Genomic DNA, 19,929 nt, shown 5'->3' on the forward strand with positions numbered 1-19,929 from the left:
ACATCCAACACCGGCAAGGCTACGTCAGCTAGGCCATCATTATTGCCATTAGCTGCAACCTTTACATCAGTCACTGTAGTGTCAAGGTTATAAACATTATCATTATTGTCACCATTATTATAAGAATCACATACAACCCTGCACATAACTGTATGGTGCCTTCCCTTGTTGCAGTGATAGCAACTGTTCAATTTGGTATGACAATCCTTTACATTATGATTGTCTAGACATCTGATAAATCTGTCAAGTTCTTTCATTCTTTCCACTTTAATATCCCATGAATTATAGGCATTACAATTTTTTGTGAAATGAGTACCCTGGCAGAAGAGGCAGTCTCTCTTTTCCTTGCCTGACCTCTTATTAACTGAGTTACCCTTACTGAGGTACTTATTCCTCTTACCTTGATGTGAGGAACCACTATTACTGATTCCTGACTTGATATGTGCCTATTTAACTCTTAACTATGATTATTACCACTGGGATTATTTTTCCCTTTTGAGACTTGACAGATACTTCAGAGTCATTATGTGTTATATCCTTAGAACTGTTTGGCTGACTGGTCTGCAATTGAACAATTTATTCCTGCCGACCTAGTCTGATTTCCTCCAGACCGTACTCTGGAGGTTTTGGCAAACCCACCCTTTGCATTAATAGGTTGATCAACTGCCTGGCTTACACCCTTTAATTTATTCATAGCCTTACTTTTACAAGACAGTTTTTCTTCCAATTCGTAATGTTGATTAATTAAAACATTCATTTCCATTCCATCTGCACAATTCTCCAGCAGATCTCTTTCACAGTCTTTAAACCACAATTTGTACCACTCTAAAGCATCTAAATATAACTTTAATTCATTAGGTTTCACGCTTCTTTGATTCATTAAATTCAAGCACTTGCATGCCTTCGTCACATGGCCTTTAATAGCCTGTAATGATGCTTTTATTACTCTAAAATTCACGGACTTGTCAGCCACATTAACTCCATCAGATCCAGTCATGGTTAGAGAATTATTAATCACTGATTATACAACTTAAGTAGGCGCCATATAAGAGTAATTCTTGCACTTTACTCTTGTATAAATCCTAGCCACACATGTGCTAGCAATTAATTAGGCTAATTATCATCCACCACACGACCGATTAAATTTGTGTACTCTATACCCACTTTCTTCAATCAGTCACTTAATTATTAAGTAATTAATTCAATAAATTTTTTCACTGATTGCATCCGGTTCAGGAAGGACCAGCAGGCAGATATGGAAAATTTTCTAGGGTGATTACCTGTACGCACTTCAACATTATATACATACAAGTAATCTCATTTGGGGACAACACTATATTATTTACCGTAGTCACCCCGTGTAGACATGTGAGAAAACTTCACCACCTCTGGTCACTGCAGGTGGGCCTTCGACCTCACAATCTTATCCACATCTATCCGAGACCAGTATAGATTGGACAGCACCTACAACTACGGCGCTGCTAATTAATTGTGGACGGTATAGATTATATTAGTGTAACTGAATGAAGGGGGGGGGGTTAGGTTACACATGGATATATCCATCAAGGAAAAACACTTGTACATAATCTCACCACTTACCAGATATTCTCTGGTGGTCACTTGATGTTGCTGGATCACCCATAACCTATCCAATTACAACATACCTAACTGGCCAGTATCAGTCTGCTATAACTAGAAGGATTACTTAACTGTGGGTGATCGATGCTCCTTATTTCCTCCATTCACCATATCATTTCGATGTCCTGCTACACCGACACGGTTCTTATTCCAGCAGGTCGAGGTATCCATTGGTTTGTCCCGGTTTAGAAGTCGTGACTCCATAAAAACTTCACTATCCTCGAGACAGGAACAAAGAGGTAAACATGTGCACACACACTCTGGGAATGGCAGCTCATATCGCTTCAACGATTCCTTAACTTAGTGTTATTATCACTGATTACATTACAATTCACAAGACGATTTAATGTCTCATAATTATTATACACATTAGAGGTCACTCCATTAAGATCTGAGACCGATGAGTGATGATTAAACTATGGGTATGTTAACCCGGGACACACTCCATGGCGACGCGCCAGTCACCCCCGGTCCTACATTATTCACTCATTTTACCACTTTATTACGGTGGTCCCGTAAATCCTGTTCCCTCATTCTTCACCAGAAACAGTTACGACACTTCCTATTATGAAGTGAGGCCTATATTAATCCTTAGGCCGCCATGAACGCCAATTTCCTGATCCCATGTTTTCACAGCCTCCTCACTACATTCAAAAACACTCCCACCTCTCTCTGCCCTGACTCGACCTCTCTCCCCCGCACATCCGCGCAGGCGCAAAAGGGAACCCTGTTGGTTCTATTCAAAATACAATTTAGAACAACAGTAATGCATTAATCATGTATATTTACATTATAAAAATATATACAGTATAATTATGGGAATTTATTTTCCACACGTGTATTTATTGTACTATTCCTTCTAATATAATAATTGACGATTTGGCATCATAAGAAAGTGGGTGGGACTTATATGTAGACTTACAGCCAATCAGGAACCTTCTAGGAACATCTTGCTAACGTCAGCAGAAATTCCAGTCTCGGGATAGCCGGGGAATATGCTTCAATATAACGCTATTATAGCTTTTACGGCTTATTTATCTATGACAATTGATCTAATATGACATAATAAACAATATAAATAACAAAGAAATATGGTATATACTCCAGAATGAATAATATATGGCATTTCTTCGAGCGCTACCTCTGGAATATAATATTCCTTTAGGAAGGAATGGGCTTACCATTCTCCTCCTATCACCTCCAAAGTCTTTATATTAAAGAAAACGGAGAGTGGTAACTATGATATACACTAGTAATGCAGTATAAAACTGAGAAAAATGCTATTTTCTAGAAAAAAAAAATCTGTGGTACGGCTTTTTCGCGTATTATCTCGGAACTAAGTTATTCACACATATATATTGACTTTCTGTCATTAATAATATTAGGAATGCAATGAAATTCACAAACAACATAAAGGAAAGATTGTTTTACAAACTGTTGATTATCATTTTGAGATATCATAATTTGTTTTTGATTTTTGTGAGGGTAAAAGTCAGATATTTGGCTGAATGTCAAAACCATACAAACTTTATTTTTTTAAGAATGAAGATGGGATAAATTAGTTAACCATAATAAATACAGTTCAGCATTGTTTTATGCGTAGATAATGCCAAAACAGCTTCTCCCAGTCTCACTTTGACATTGCCTTGCAATATGGTCACATTAAAATGGAAAGGTGCTTCTTTACGTAAAAAAAAAAAAATGAAAGAAATCGACCGAAAAATAAAAAGTTCAGGTAAACGTCATCAAGAGCTTCTTAAGTCCTGGAATGGGAAGTACAATGTCTGCACTCTAAAGGAGGAGTTCGTGATACTGGCAGTTTGGAGAGATATATTGTGTATCTTTATACATATACGCTTCTAAATTGTTGTGTTCTGAGCGCCTCTGCTAAAACAGTGATTATGTGTGAGTGAGATGAAAGTGTTGAATGATGAAAGTATTTTCTTTTTGGGGATTTTCCTTCTTTTTGGGTCACCCTACCTCGGTGGGAGACGGCCGACTTGTCCAAAAAAATATTTAAGGATATGTAATTTATAATTTAAAGATTGGGCAAAAATATAAAAAATATTGAAAATTTATAAGAAAATTATCATAAAGAATTTAAATGTTAAACATAAAAACATAAGAACATAAGAAAGAAGGAACACTGCAACAGGCCTACTGACCCATGCAGAGCAGGTCCATGTCCCCCCCCCAAGATTAGTCCAATGACCCACCCAGTCTGATAATCTCCACTCAAGGATGGAGCACTGCACCAGACCCAGCAGCACAAGCTAGTCAGGTCCAACTCACACCCACCCACACCCACTCATGTATTTATCTAACCTATTTTTAAAACTACACAACGCTTTAGCCTGAATAACTGTACTCAGGAGTTTGTTCCACTTATCCACAACTCTATTACCAAACCAGTGCTTTCCTATATCATTCATGAATCTGAATTTTTCCAACTTGAAACCATTGCTGCGAATCCTGTCTTGGCTGGAAATTTTCAGCACGCTATTTACATCCCCTTTATTTATTCCTGTTTTCCATTTATACACCTCGATCATATCCTCCCTAATTCTACGCCTTTCGAGAGAGTACAAATTCAGGGCCCTCAGTCTATCCTCATTGGGAAGATTTCTGATACATGAGATCATCTTTGTCATCCTCGTCTATACGTTTTCCAGAGCATTTATATCCATTCTGTAATACGGTGACCAGAACTGAGCAGCATAGTCTAAATGAGGTCTAACCAAGGATATATAGACTTGAAGAACAACCTGAGGACTTCTATTATTTATACTTCTAGATATGAAGCAAAGAATTCTGTTAGCTTTATTGCGAACACTAATGCAATCTTGTCATGGGTTTAGATTACTGCCAACCAGAACTTCTAAATCCTTTTCGCAATCAGTAGTATTAAGATCTACATTATTTAGTTTATATGTGGCATGGTTATTTACCTGTCCAACATTTAGAACTTTGCTTTTGTCAATATTAAACTGCATCTGCCACTTCTCCGACCATTGCATCAGTCTATTCAAATCATCCTGGAGTGCTCTAGTGTCCTCATTAGATTGAATTGGACGGCCTATTTTGGTGTCATCAGCAAATTTGCTTATGTCGCTATTTATTCATTCATCTATGTCGTTTATGTAAATTGTGAACAACATTGGACCCAACACTGACCCCTGAGGAACACCGCTTGTGACGTGCCCCCATTCTGATTTATCCCCATTTATGCAAACTCTCTGCTGTCTATTCGTCAGCCATGCCTCTACCCTGGAAAAAATTTCTCCTCCTATTACGTGTGCCTTAAGTTTCCTCAATAGCCTCTAGTGTGGAACTCTATCGAAATCCTTACTGAAGTCCATATACACAATATCATATTCATTACCATGATCTACCTCCTCAAACACCTTAGTGAAAAAAGTTAGTAAATTCGTAAGACAGGAGCGCCCCTTTGTAAAACCATGTTAAGATTCATTAATCAATCTGTGCCTGTCAAGATGGCTACGAATTGCTTCGGCAATTAATGATTCCATAAATTTTCCCACTATGGAGGTAAGGCTTAATGGTCTATAGTTCGAAGCCAAGGACCTGCCACCTGCCTTGTAAATAGGTATCACATTTGCCATTTTTCACTTATCAGGCACTATGCCAGTTTGTAGTGATATGTTAAAAAGATTAGCCAAAGGTATGCTAAGTTCCTCTTTACATTCCTTTAACACCCTTGCAAACAGTTCATCAGGGCCTGGGGATTTGTTAGGTTTAGTTTCTCTATTTGTCTGAGGACCATGTCATTAGTTACCGCAATCGTACATAGTTTATTATCATCCTGTTCTACATAATCTATTATTTCAGGAATATCGCTAGTATTTTCCTGGGTGAAAACTGAGAGGAAGTAGGTATTTAGAATTTCACATATATCCTTATCACTATCAGTGATCTGACCAGAGTTACTCTTAAGTGGGCAAATCTTGTCCCTAATCATACTTCTGTATACCTGAAAGAACCCTTTAGGGTTAGTCTTTGAATCCCTTGCGACCTTAGCCTCATAATCCCTTTTTGCTTTTCTTATTCCTTTCTTTATTTCTCTCTTTAATTGAATATATTGATTTCTTAACTGCCCATCCTCTCTTTTGATAAGCCTATATATGCCTCTCTTTTGACCAATGAGATGTTTTAATCTATTGTTCATCCATTTGGGATCATTTTTGTTAGATCTAATTTCCCTACTCGGAACAAAAGTTGTCTGGGCAACTAGAAATATGCTCTGAAAAACGTCATATTGGCAACCAAGATCACCTACCTGACCCATAGTCAGGACATCCCAATTTAGCTCACCCAGGTAATTTTTCAGTCCCATGAAGTTGGCCCTATCAAGTTTTGGGGGCCTATAAATCACACCCAAAATTAATTTGTCATGTCCCTCGAGAAACTGTAGCCAAACGGATTGTGTTCGGTGTTTCTAATCTTATATCATGTCTAAGACAACAATTTAAATTTTCTCTGACATTCATCGCCACTCCACCACCCTTCCTGCTGACCCTATCAGTGTGGAATAGTTTATAACCTTGTATGTTGCATTCAGAAGGCATTTCTCTATCTTTCAGGTTGAATCAGGTCTCTGTTATACCAATAATATCTATATTACCTACACTTGCAAGTAATCTTAGCTCATCTATCATATTTTTAGACTCCTACTATTTGTACAGTAAACCTTAAGGGAGCTAGTCACTCGTTGCTTTCTACTCTCCCTCTTTGTTTGTTGATCAGTTGGTTTGCCATTACTAGCAACTTTATTTTGAATATTGCCCTTTAAACATATCCCTGAGGTATCCCGGTAATAAATGCTGTTTTTAACCAAAATGCTGCAGCCCGATTGTTTCCCACAAACACCCATACCTCTATAATCTATCAGTTTAAATTCCTAGACAAATCATCAATTACCCTCTCAATTGAATTGGCTAATGCAACCACTCCATCCCCAGAGAGATGAACCCCATCCCTTGCATACATATCACGTTTGCCAAAGAATAGGTCCCAGTTATCAATGAATGGGATTGCAAGTTCCTTGCAGTACCTGTCTAGCCAGCAATTTATACCAATTGCCCTAGACATCCATTCATTGCCCACTCCCTTTCTAGGCAAGATGCTACATATGACTGGGATCCCTCTCTTAGACCTAACTACTTCTATGGCTGACCTGTACTTATCCAGCAGCTCCTCTCTCCTGCCCTTCCCAATGTCATTACCCCCAGCACTAAGACAGATAATGGGCTTGTTCCCATTACCTGCCATAATATTATCCAACCTGCTGACTATGTCACCAACACCAGCTCCAGGAAGACACACTCTCTGTCTGGCCTTTCTGTCTCTGTTACAAAATGTACGGTCCATATATCTTACCTGAGAATCGCCTACTATTAAAATATTCCTACCTTGATTAGCAGGGGAATCAGTGGTACCTTCAACCTCACTAACCACTGAAGTACACAAATAACCCGCACATAAAAGAGAGAAGCTTACGACGACGTTTCGGTCTGACTTGGACCATTGACAAAGTCACAATGGTCAATGGTCCAAGTGGTCCAAGTCGGACCGAAACGTCGTCGTAAGCTTCTCTGTTTTATGTGCGGGTTATTTGTGTATCGTTCCAGTCACGGTATTGTGCCTTTTTTGTTATTCACTGAAGTACACTCGTCTTGGAGAACAGAGAATCCATTTCCTACCTTCACAGCTTCTCTATTAACTCTCCTCATCTTCCTTCTTCCTGAACTGTAAACCACTTGCCACTTAGAGCGGCTGCCACTATCACTGCTGGCGACCATTCCTTCCTTACCAGCTAAATCCTTCTCACACTCGCTCCCAATCTCATCTATGCGAAGCTTCAGCCTCCCATTTCCCTCCTGAAGAAGTAGAATCTCCTTCTTGAACACTTGAACCTGAGATTCTAAAACACTTCAGCAAGCCATGGTGCTTGGTAACACCCCATGCTAACTCCCAGAGCTTAGGCAGGTATGACCGCAGGTGACCACTGACCTCAGCGTTAAGGCTTTGGCAGAAGTTGACTTGGAGGATTTAATTGGATCAGCGGATTAGCTGTCTCAGGTATTAGAAAAATATATAATTACAGGGACTTAGTGAACCAAATATTTAATATTAGATACTTACAGGTATTGGCTGATTCAGGTAGTTGAAGATGGACATCTTGACGGGAAGGATCTCGCCTCTCTTGACAGTGGGTGGAAAGGTGAGGTCTAAGAAGAAGGGCGTGAAGGTAATGATGGACTTTCTCTGGGAAAGACCCAAGCCCTTCTCTGGGTGTGCACACACAGCCTTGCCCACCCACTGAGTGATGGTGTCTGGCACTGTCAGGTCTTGACTGCTCACACCAGAAGACCTGAACACAATAAACTATTTAGTTAACCTCAAATATTACTACACATATTGTAAATATATAAGTTCTGGTACTATGGTTGCTAACTTCACTGTTTGCACCAGGAACACAGCTTCTAAAAGAATGATTACTGGAAATTGAATTAATTTCTGTGTTGAGTTGTTCCTTCTCAAGAAATTTCTAACAATAAAATTATGGATGAATGCCAAAAATTTTGAAAATAAATCAATAACTTGGTAATAATATTAAAATTGCAAATATACTGGAAAAGAAATGTTTCTGAGAATAAAGAAAAATAAAATGTTCACACATAGAATAATTAATAACCGGAAAAAAAATTATAAATAAGACACCGAAAAAATTTAGGAAGTGGTGGTAGCAAAAATACAAAATAAATCCGCTATGGAGGCGATATACTGATATCCACGGCGAGTCCAGCCTATCAAATCTTGTAGATGAATGGTTTAGAGAACCGACACGTTGTTAAATTAGACACATGTGCAACTCTTGGGTATCTTTATTGAGGAAACGTTTCGCCACACAGTGGCTTCATCAGTCCATATAAAGGAGAAACTTGAAGAACAGGATGAGAATGAGGTAATCAGTCCCTCAACCTTGAGTCGATGTGGTCAGTCCATCAATCTTGAGTAGAATATTAGTATTCTAATTGAGTAGTATTCTACTCAAGATTGATGGACTGACCACATCGACTCAAGGTTGAGGGACTGATTACCTCATTCTCCTTCTGTTCTTCAAGTTTCTCCTTTGTATGGACTGATGAAGCCACTGTGTGGCGAAACGTTTCCTCAATAAAGATACCAAAGAGTTGCACATGTGTCTAATCTATCAAATCTTGTTTAAGTTTGGTCGTGATGGAGACAGAGGCCTCCGAAGGATGGCCTCAGAGTGGCTCAGACGGTGTTCACGTGACTAAGGCTTGGCCAGGGAGCCTGTCTATACATGATACATGGTATAGGTATACACGTATTATACAAGTATTGCACTGCTGATAGATATAGATAAAAATAATATTGCCTCAAAATTAAGGTATCCCAACGACTTTGTTATTAGAAGCTTAGTAAGAATACAACAGGATTATTGCAAAATTACTGCATGATTCACCTCATATTAAAAATGTCTTAATTTTATCTTATAATTATTATTATTATAATGACAAATGAAACGCTAAACCTACAAGGGTCATAGAGCTTTACCTTATAATAAAAACTTAATTATACTTAGTTACACTGAAATGATTTTATATAAACATTGTCTTCGGAAAACCTAAGAATGCAACGAGCAGTGTAGTAGGTAGTTATAAGATTCCATATACTGTCTGCGAGCAGTTCTGTGTAAGGCTGTCAGGTAAAATGCTGGAAGCTAGACTATGCCATCAGTACTCAATTAAGACGGCACACGAGTCAATTGTAGTAGTCTTCCACAGTGCTTAAAAATATTCGCCAAACTGGGTCACTACCTCAGCTGGGGAAGGGATTGAAATAAGGAATACACCAAGGGAAGAAACTAAAACACCTCAGGGGATGCAATGGGAGACACAGTGGGAGGAAGTAAGGGAGAGATCAGTTTTTCTCTATGGGCTCCATGAAGCTGAAGGGAAAACCTATAATGAAAGAAAATAGGAGGACGAAAAAACGATTGAAGGTATCATGATGGCAATAGGTGAGGGTGACATGACCCAGGTGACAAATTTTCGGAGAATTGGGTGGTTTGCAAGGAGAAGGAAATGGCCTCTCAAAGCAATTTTCAAGGCAGAATCAACTCCAACCATGATCCTGCAGGAGAAAGCACGACTGAGAGACAAACTGGACTTATAGAGTGTGTACTTCGATCGAGACAGAACACAAGAGGCTTGGATGATACTTTAAGAGAGAGTACAAAATCGAATGGAAGAACGGGAGGAAACAAGAAAGAAGAGAAGAATAACCCAGGCACAGGTGGAAGGGCAAACACCCAACCCCAGAGACACCCATACAAGGATTCCAACCACGAAAACCCAAGGCAACTGAATAATCTAAATAAGCAGTCACACACTGATCCCTCTGTCCCCACTCCCCACACCATGATCCCCATCCCTATAGCAACCCCCTATGGGAATTCTCCCTCCATCACCACCGCAACTACCCATAGGCCCCTGCCCGGGCTCCTGCTCTCCCAATCGTAATATTCTCCCAGGATCACAGTTTTAGAAAAGAAGTTGAAGGTTTGGTACATGAATGCGGATGTAATAACGAATAAATATGAGGAATTACGTGAAAGAATGAATGAGAAGTCCCCAGACATCATAGCAGTCACAGAAACGAAACTCACTGAGACAATAACAGATGAAATCTCCCCACCAGGATATCAGATCTTGAGGAAAGATAGAAGGAGCAGAGGAGGAGGAGGGGTTGCCCTGCTTGTTAAAAACCGATGGAAATTTGAGGAAATGGGAGGCATGAACGAGATTGGAGAAAGGGACTACATAGTGCGTACACTTCAGTTTGGTGAAAATAAGGTAGTCAATGAAGTGATGCACAATCCACCACAGAACTGCAGGAGGCCAAGAGAGGAATATGAGAGAGCAACAGAGCAAGTTTGGACACACTGGCTGAGGTGGCAAGAAGAGCTCACTCGAGCAGAGCAAAGTTACTGGTTATGGGTGATTTCAAAAACAGAGAAATCGATTGGGAAAACCTGGAGCCACATTGCATTCCCGAAACATGGAGAGCCAAAATGATGGTGATGTAGAGCTGGAAAACATCATGCATCAACATGTTAAGGACACTACCAGAGAAAGAGGGGAGGATGAACCAGCAAGACTGGACCTTGTGTTCACCCTGAGCAGTTCAGACATCGAGGACATCACATATGAGAGGCCCCCAGGAGCTAGTGACCACGAGGTTCTATGTTTTAAATACATAGTAGAGTTAAAAGTGGAGAAGGTAACAGGAGTTGAATGGGAAATGCCAAACTATAAAAGGGGGGACTACACTGGTTTGAAAAACTTCCTGCAGGAGGTTCATTGGGACACAGAACTGGTAGGAACGTCAGTAAACAAAATGATGGAGTGCGTAACAAGAAAATGCAAGGAGGCAGAAGAAAGGTTAGTTCCCAAGGGCAACATAAACAATGGGAAGACCAGAACGAGCCCATGGCATACCCGAAGGTGTAGGGAGGCAAAAACTAAGTGCACTAGAGAATGGAAAAAGTACAGAAGGCCAGAAACGAGTATGCACAGGTAAGGAGAGAGGCCCAGCGACTGTATGAAGGCAACATAGCATCGAAAGTCAAATCTGACCCGAAACTGCTGTATATCCACATCAGGAGGAAGACAACAGTCAAAGACCAGGTGATCAGGCTGAGGACAGAAGATGGGGAACTCACAAGAAACGATCATGAGGTATGTGAGCTTAACACGAGATTTAAGGAAGCATTTACGGTAGAAACAGGAAGAGCTCTGGGACGACAGCACAGAGCGAAACACCATCAGGGAATATACCAACAAGTGTTGGATGACATACACACAACAGAGGAGGTGGTGCAGGAGCTGCTAATTGACCTTGAGAGAAGGAGCAGAGACGCTGTGTGTGCCACTAACCACAATCTTCAACACTTCCCTTGAAACTGGGCAACTACCTGAGATATGGAAGACAGCAAATGTAGTCCCTATTTTTAAGAAAGGAGACAGAAACGAGGCACTAAACTACAGACCAGTGTCACTGACGTGTATAGTAAGCAAAGTCATGAAGAAGATTATCAGGAGGAGAGTGGTGGAGCACCTCGAACGGAACAAGATTATAAACGACAACCAGCACGGATTCATGGAAGGCAAATTTTGTGTCACAAACCTTCTGGAGTTTTATGACAAGGTAACAGTAGTAAGACACGAGAGAAAGGGGTTGGTTGGTTGCATTTTCCTGGACTGCAGGAAGGCCTTTGACACAGCTCCTCAGACGAGATTAGTGCAGAAGCTGGAGGATCAGGTGCATATAACAGGAAAGGCACTGCAATGGATAAGAGAATGCCTGACAAGGAGACAACGAGTCATGGTATTTGATGAGGTATCACAGTGGGTGTCAGTGACGAGTGGGGTCCCACAGGGATCAGAACTAGGACCACTGGTATTTTTGGTATATCTGAATGACATGATGGAAGGGATAGACTCAGAAGTGTCCCTGTTCACAGACGATGTGAAGTTGATGATGAGAGTTAAATAAGATGAGGATCAGGCAGGACTACAAAGAAACATGCACAGGCTGAACACGTGGTCAAGCAACTGGCTTCTCGAATTCAACCCCGTCAAATGGAAAGTCATGAAGATTGGGCAAGGACAAAGAAGACCGCAGACAGAGTATAGGCTAGGCGGACGAAGACTGCAAATCTCACTGAAGGATCTTGGGGTAAGCATAACACCGAGCACGTCTCCGGAATCACACATCAACCAGATAACTCCGGCAGCATAGGGGCGCATGGCAAACCCTGTCTCACTCCAGCTAGTTACATTACTTTCCTGTGTCACTCCAGCACCTACATTACACACATGGGGGTTCCGAAACATGGAGAGCCAAGATGATGGATGTGGTGCTGGCAAATCTCATGCACCAACATGTTAGGGATACTACCAGAGAGAGAGGGGAGGATGAACCAGCAAGACCGGACCTCGTGTTCACCCTGAGTAGCTCAGACATTGAGCACATCACACATGAAAGGCCCCTTGGAGCTAGTGACCACGTAATTATGAGCTTTAAATACATCGTGGAGCTAAAAGTGTAGAGAGTAACAGGAGTAGAAAGGGAAAAGCTAAACTATAAAAGGGGGGACTACACAGGAATGAGGACCTTCCTGCAGGAGGTTCAGTGGGAACAGGAGTTGGTAGAAAAATCAGTTAACGAAATGATGGACTTTGTAACAACAAAATGCAAGGAGGCAGAGAAAAGGTTTGTTCCCAAGGGTAACAGAAATAATGGGAAGGACAGAACGAGCCCTTGGTTTACCCAAAGGTGCAGGGAGGCAAAAATTAAGTGCTCTAGAGTATGGAAAAAGTACAGAAGGCAAAGGACTCAAGAGAATAAGAAGATTAGTCGACGAGCCAGAAACGAAAAAGCACAGGTAAGGAGGGAGGCGCAGCGGCAGTATGAAAATGACATAGCATCGAAAGTCAAGTCTGACCCGAAACTACTCTACAGCCACATCAGGAGGAAGACAACAATCAAGGACCTGGTAATCAGGCTGAGGAAAGAAGGTGGAGACACTACGTGTCCCACTAACAAAAATCTTCAACACTTCCCTTGAAACTGGGCAACTACCTGAAGTATGGAAGAAGGAAAATGTAGTCCCCATCTTTAAGAAGGAAGACAGAAATTAAATACTAAATTATTGACCAGTGTCACTGACATGTATAGTATGGAAAGTCTTGGAAAAGATTATCAGGAGGAGAGTGGTGGAGAACCTGGAGCGGAACAGATTATAAACGACAGCCAGCACGGATTCATGGAAGGCAAATCCTGTGTCACAAACGTACTAGAGTTTTATGACAAGGTAACTGAAGTAAGAAATGAGAGGGAGGGGTGGGTTAATTGCATTTTCTTGGACTGCAAGAAGGCCTTCGACACAGTTCCTCACAAGAGATTAGTACAGAAGCTTGAGGAACAGGCACGTATAACAGGAAGGGCACTGCAATGGATCAGAGAATACCTAACAGGGAGGCAACGGCGAGTCATGGTCCGTGATGAGGTGTCACAGTGGGCGCCAGTGACAAGCGGGGTCCCACAGGGGTCAGTCCTGGGACCAGTGATATTCTTGGTATATGTGAACGACATGACGGAAGGGATAGACTCAGAAGTGTCCCTGTTTGCAGATGACGTGAAGTTAATGAGGAGAATTAAATCATACGCGGACCAGACAGGTCTACAAAGAGACCTGGACAGGCTGGATGTGTGGTCCAGAAACTGGCTCCTAGAATTTAACCCCACCAAATGCAAAGTCATGAAGATCGGAGGAGGGCAAAGAAGACTGCAGACAGAGTATAGGCTAGGAGGCCAAAGGCTGCAAACCTCACTCATTAAGAAAGACCTAGGAGTGAGTTTAATACAGAGTTCATCGCCAGAAGCACACATTAACCAGATAACTGCTGCAGCATATGAGCGCTTGGCAAACCTGAGAATAGCGTTACCTCAGTAAGGAATCGTTCAAGACTTTATACACTGTGTACGTCAGGCCCATACTGGAGTACGCAGCACCAGTTTGGAACCCACACCTGGTCAAACACGTCAAGAAATTAGAGAAAGAGCAAAGATTTCCAACAAGGCTAGTTCCAGAGCTGAGGGAAATGTCTTATGAAGAAAGGTTAAGGGAAATCAGTCTGACAATACTGGAGGACAGGAGGGTCAGCGGAGACATGATAACGACATACAAAATACTGCGTGGAATAGACAAGGTGGACTGAGACAGGATGTTCCAGAGATGGGATACAGAAACAAGGGGTCACAATTGGAAGCTGAAGACTCAGCTGAGTCAAAGGGATGTTAGGAAGCATCTCTTCAGTCACAGAGTAGTTAGGAAGTGGAATAGTCTGGCAAGCGATGTAGTGGAGGCAGGAACTATACATAGTTTTAAGACGAGGTATGATAAAGCTCATGGAGCAGGGGGAGAGAGGACCTAGTAGCGGTCGGTGAAGAGGCGAGGCCAAGAGCTGAGTCTCGACCCCTGCAACCACAATTAGGTGAGTACAATTAGGTGAGTACGCACACACACACACACACACACACACACACACACACACACACACACACACACACACACACACACACACACACACACACACACACACACACAAGAAACGACCAGGAGGTATGTCAGGAGCTCAACATGACATTTCAGGAAGTATTTACAGTGGAGGCTGAAGGGACTATGGAAAGACAAGACAGTGGGGTACAGCAACGAGGGATATACCAACAAGTGTTGGATGAATTACACACAACTTAGGAGGAGGTGGAGAAGCTCCTAAGTGACCTTGATAATGAAACCTATTCAGATACTGAAACCTATTCTAAACTTAGAAAGAATCCCTTAGAAACCGTTAATAGTAATTTCAATAGAACAATAAAACTTCTACTAAAAGGCAAAGATGAATTAGTTAAACAATTTACTTCCACTAATCCATCTTTACCTTACATGTATGGACTAATAAAAACACACAAACCAGGTAATCCAGTCAGATAAATTATTAGCTCCATAGGATCAGTTTCATATAAATTATCCAAATGGCTTGTTGACATTTTGAGCCCTATTGTTGGCAAAATTTCTAACTTTAATATTAAAAACAACTTTTATTTAGTTGAGAAATTAAGCTCCTTGACTGACTTAAATGATTTTAACATGGTTAATTTGATGTTACTTCCTTGTTTACGAAAGTTCCTGTTGATGATTTATTAAGTTTCTTATCTGAAGAACTCGTTAATTATGATTTACCATTGCCAGTTCCTACCATCATTAAACTTATAAAACTTTGTATTGTTGATGCAAAATTTGTATTTAATGATAAGTTTTACACTCAGAAATTTGGTATGGCAATGGGAAATCCTCTTTCACCTGTTCTTAGTAATCTATACATGGAATTTTTTGAAACAAGATTGCTTAACACAATCCTCCCTAATAGAGCAAAATGGTTCAGATATGTTGATGATATTTTGTGTCTTATGCCCAAGAATGTAGATATACACCATTTCCTTGGCAAATTAAATAGCTTAGCCCATTCTATATGCTTTACTGTTGAGTTTGAGGAAAATAACTCATTGCCTTTTCTAGATGTTTTAATTATTAAGAGTAATAATGAATTCATATTTAAAATTTACAGAAAACCTACAAATAACTGTTCCTATGTCCACTATTATTCTTCCCATCAAGATAAAGTTAAACTGTCTGTTTTCTCATCAGTGTTTTTGAGAGCTTTACGTATTTGTAGTCCAGAGTTCATAGATGAAGAAATATTCAAAATATATGAAATAGCCATTGATCTGAAATACCCGAGAAATGTAATTGATAAATCATTTAAAATTGCTAGAAATACTTTTTACAGCCCAAAAAGGGACAACCAACCTTATTCAACTAAAAATATGTTGGTTCTCCCTTACCATGGAAACATGGTTGATATGCCTTCTCTTCTTAAGACTTTTAATATTAAAGTTGTATTTAAAAATCTTGATATAGTAAAAAACTTTTGATAAAGAATTCCCCTCAAAATGTTGACGGATGTGTCTATAAGATTCCTTGTTAAATTTGCGATAAAGTTTATTACGGTCAAACTGGTAGAAATCTCGAACTTAGATTAAAACAACATAAATATAGCATTAGAACTGGACAAGATTCCAATGCTCTATTTATTCATGTGAGAGGTTTCAACCATCCAATTGATTTTCAAAAAGTTGAGAAAGTTGTATCAAGCAAGTCCATGGTTGTCAGAAATATAATTGGATCTTGTTTCATAAAAAGCAGTTTTGAAAATAATATGAATGTTTCCTTAGGTTTATATAAATTAGATTCATTTATAATTAATAAAATTTGGTTAGAGTTTAATAATACATTGGACAAATAAACCTTATTTCTTGGGTAGAATAATTTGTTAGTGGGATGTCGTGAGGACCTGTCTAGTTGGACAATCGGACCTACTGCAGTGTTCCTCTTTTCTTATGAGTCCGGTATTGTCGCGCGTTAGGTGTTTCTTTGATGTGGGAGTTGGCTGCGAGGTGTTGCCTAATCCCTTTAATTGCCTTCCTTTGATGTATTACTTTCATAGTTCCTTGACAATGTGAGTAGTCACGAAAACGCTTAGAATTTCACTACTCTTTCACAGTGGTTGTTTTGCATATTTTAAAATCACCTGTTTACCGTGATCTTATTGTATATATATGGAAATGGGAAGTACAATGCCTGCACTTTAACAAGGTCACTTAAAGGAGGGGTTTGGGATATTGGCAGTTTGGAGGGATATGTTGTGTATCTTTATATGTATATATTAAACTGTTGTATTCTGAGCACCTCTGCAAAAACAGTGATAATGTGTGAGTGAGGTGAAAGTGTTGAATGATGATGAAAGAATTTTCTTTTTTTGGGATTTTTTTTTTTGGGGGGTCACCCTGCCTCGGCGGGAGACGGCCGACTTGTGGAAAAAAAAAAAAAAATAAAAAATATATATACAAATATATATATATATATATATATATATATATATATATATATATATATATATAGATATATATATATATATGTCGTGCCGAATATGTAAAACTGATGAAAGAATTTTCTTTTTTTGGGATTTTTTTTTTTTGGGGGGTCACCCTGCCTCGGTGGGAGACGGCCAACTTGTTGAAAAAAAAAAAAAAAAAAAAAAAAAAAAAAATATATATATATATATATATATATATATATATATATATATATATATATATATATATATATATATATATATATATATATATATATATATATATATATATATATATATATATATATGTCGTGCCGAATATGTAAAACTGGTCAATTAGCAAGAATTCATTTAAAATTAGGTCCTTTCTAAAAATTTCTCTTATACGTTTAAAGATATATTTTTTCATTAATGTTAATGTAAAAATTTTTAATTTTGCACCAAAAGAATCTTAGAAAACTTACCAAACCTTATTATAAAAAGAACAATTTATTTTAGCCTAACCCAACTATATATATTTTAGAATTGTTTACAATAATTTAATACTAAACAAACACAGTGAAATATATTTTTTTCGTTAGGTTCAGAATGATTTTGACGAAATTATTGCATACACAAATTTTCACTTGTCCTATATGGCAAATTGAGCGTTGCTATTTAAACCAAGATTGCAAGTTCTGCCTATTCGGCACGACATATACATATAAATATATATATATATATATATATATATATATATATATATATATATATATATATATATATATATATGCAAGGAATTCGCGAGAGCATGCGAAATATACACAAACACTGATCTCTGGCTGAAGGAGACTCGAACCTACGAACCTTAGGACAAGGTACGCAGTGCTTTACCAATCTACCCACACTGGACAATACCTCGGCGTGTAGCATGCGCTACACGTTTGATCCAAGGCAGCCAGCTTTCAGGGAGAAGGCTTACGGCTTTTCATCTCATCCCCTGCATGCATCAGCCTTACTAGAGATTTGAACAATGCAAGGAATTCGCGAGAGCATGCGAAATATACACAAACACTGATCTCTGGCTGAAGGAGACTCGAACCTACGAACCTTAGGACAAGGTACGCAGTGCTTTACCAATCTACCCACACTGGACAATACCTTGGCGTGTAGCATGCGCTACACGTTTGATCCAAGGCAGCCAGCTTTCAGGGAGAAGGCTTACAGCTTTTCATCTCATCCCCTGCATGCATCAGCCTTACTAGAGATTTGAACAATGCACGGAATTCGCGAGAGCATGCCTAATCTACACAAACACTGATCTCTGGCTGAAGGAGACTCGAACCTACGAACCTTAGGACAAGGTACGCAGTGCTTTACCAATCTACCCACACTGGACAATACCTTGGCATGTAGCCATATATATATATATATATATATATATATATATATATGTATATATATATATATATGTATATATATATATATATATATATATATCTATATATATATTTATATATATATATATGTATATATCTATATATATATATGTATATCTATATTTATATATATATCTATATCTGTATATATATATATATATATATGTCGTGCCGAATAAGCAGAACTTGCGATCTTGGCTTAAATAGCAACGCTCATCTTGCCATATAGGACAAGTGAAATTTTGTGTATGCAATAATTTCGCCAAAATCATTCTGAACCTAACGAAAAAAATATATTTCACTGTGTTTGTTTAGTATTAAATTATTGTAAACAAATCTAAAATATATTAAGTTGGGTTAGGTTAAAATAAATTGCGCTTGTTATAATAAGGTTAGGTAAGTTTTCTAAGTTCCTTTTGGTGCAAAATTATAAATTTTTACATCAACATTAATGAAAAAAATATATCTTTAAATGTATAAGAGAAAATTTTAGAAAGGACTTAATTTTAAATGAGTTCTTGCTAATTGACCAGTTTTACATATTCGACACGACATATATATATATATATATATATATATATATATATATATATATATATATATATATATATATATACATATGTATATATATATATATATATATATATATATATATATATATATATATATATATATATATATATATATAATATATGAATATATACATATATATATATATATATATATATATATATATATATATATATATATATATATATATATATATATATATATATATATATATATATAATATATATATATATATATATATATATATATATATATATATATATATATATATATATATATATATATATATATATATATGAATATATACATATATATATATATATATATATATATATATATATATATATATATATATATATATATATATATATATATATATATATATATACAATCTCTGCAACTTCTCTGAAGAGAAGTTGCAGAGATTGGTGGATGAATTTGGTAGGGTGTGCAAAAGAAGAAAATTAAAGGTGAATACAGGAAAGAGTAAGGTTATGAGGATAACAAAAAGATTAGGTGATGAAAGATTGGATATCAGATTCGAGGGAGAGAGTATGGAGGAGGTGAACGTATTCAGATATTTGGGAGTGGACGTGTCAGCGGATGGGTCTATGAAAGATGAGGTGAATCATAGAATTGATGAGGGAAAAAGAGTGAGTGGTGCACTTAGGAGTCTGTGGAGACAAAGAACTTTGTCCTTGGAGGCAAAGAGG

The 19,929-nt window shown here is 38.3% G+C and overlaps 1 protein-coding gene across 1 annotated transcript in view; it reads right to left on the minus strand.

Moving 5' to 3' along the window:
• LOC128705785 (alpha-2-macroglobulin-like) overlaps window positions 1-19,929 on the minus strand; it is a 177,135-nt gene that overhangs the window by 138,672 nt on the left and 18,534 nt on the right. Inside the window, exon 6 of the mRNA XM_070085794.1 lies at window positions 7,801-8,029. Within this exon, the coding sequence (XP_069941895.1) occupies window positions 7,801-8,029 (229 nt within the window). The remainder of the gene's footprint in view (window positions 1-7,800; window positions 8,030-19,929) is intronic.

The sequence above is a fragment of the Cherax quadricarinatus genome, chromosome 1, assembly GCF_038502225.1.
Source record: "Cherax quadricarinatus isolate ZL_2023a chromosome 1, ASM3850222v1, whole genome shotgun sequence".
NCBI lineage: Eukaryota > Metazoa > Arthropoda > Malacostraca > Decapoda > Parastacidae > Cherax > Cherax quadricarinatus.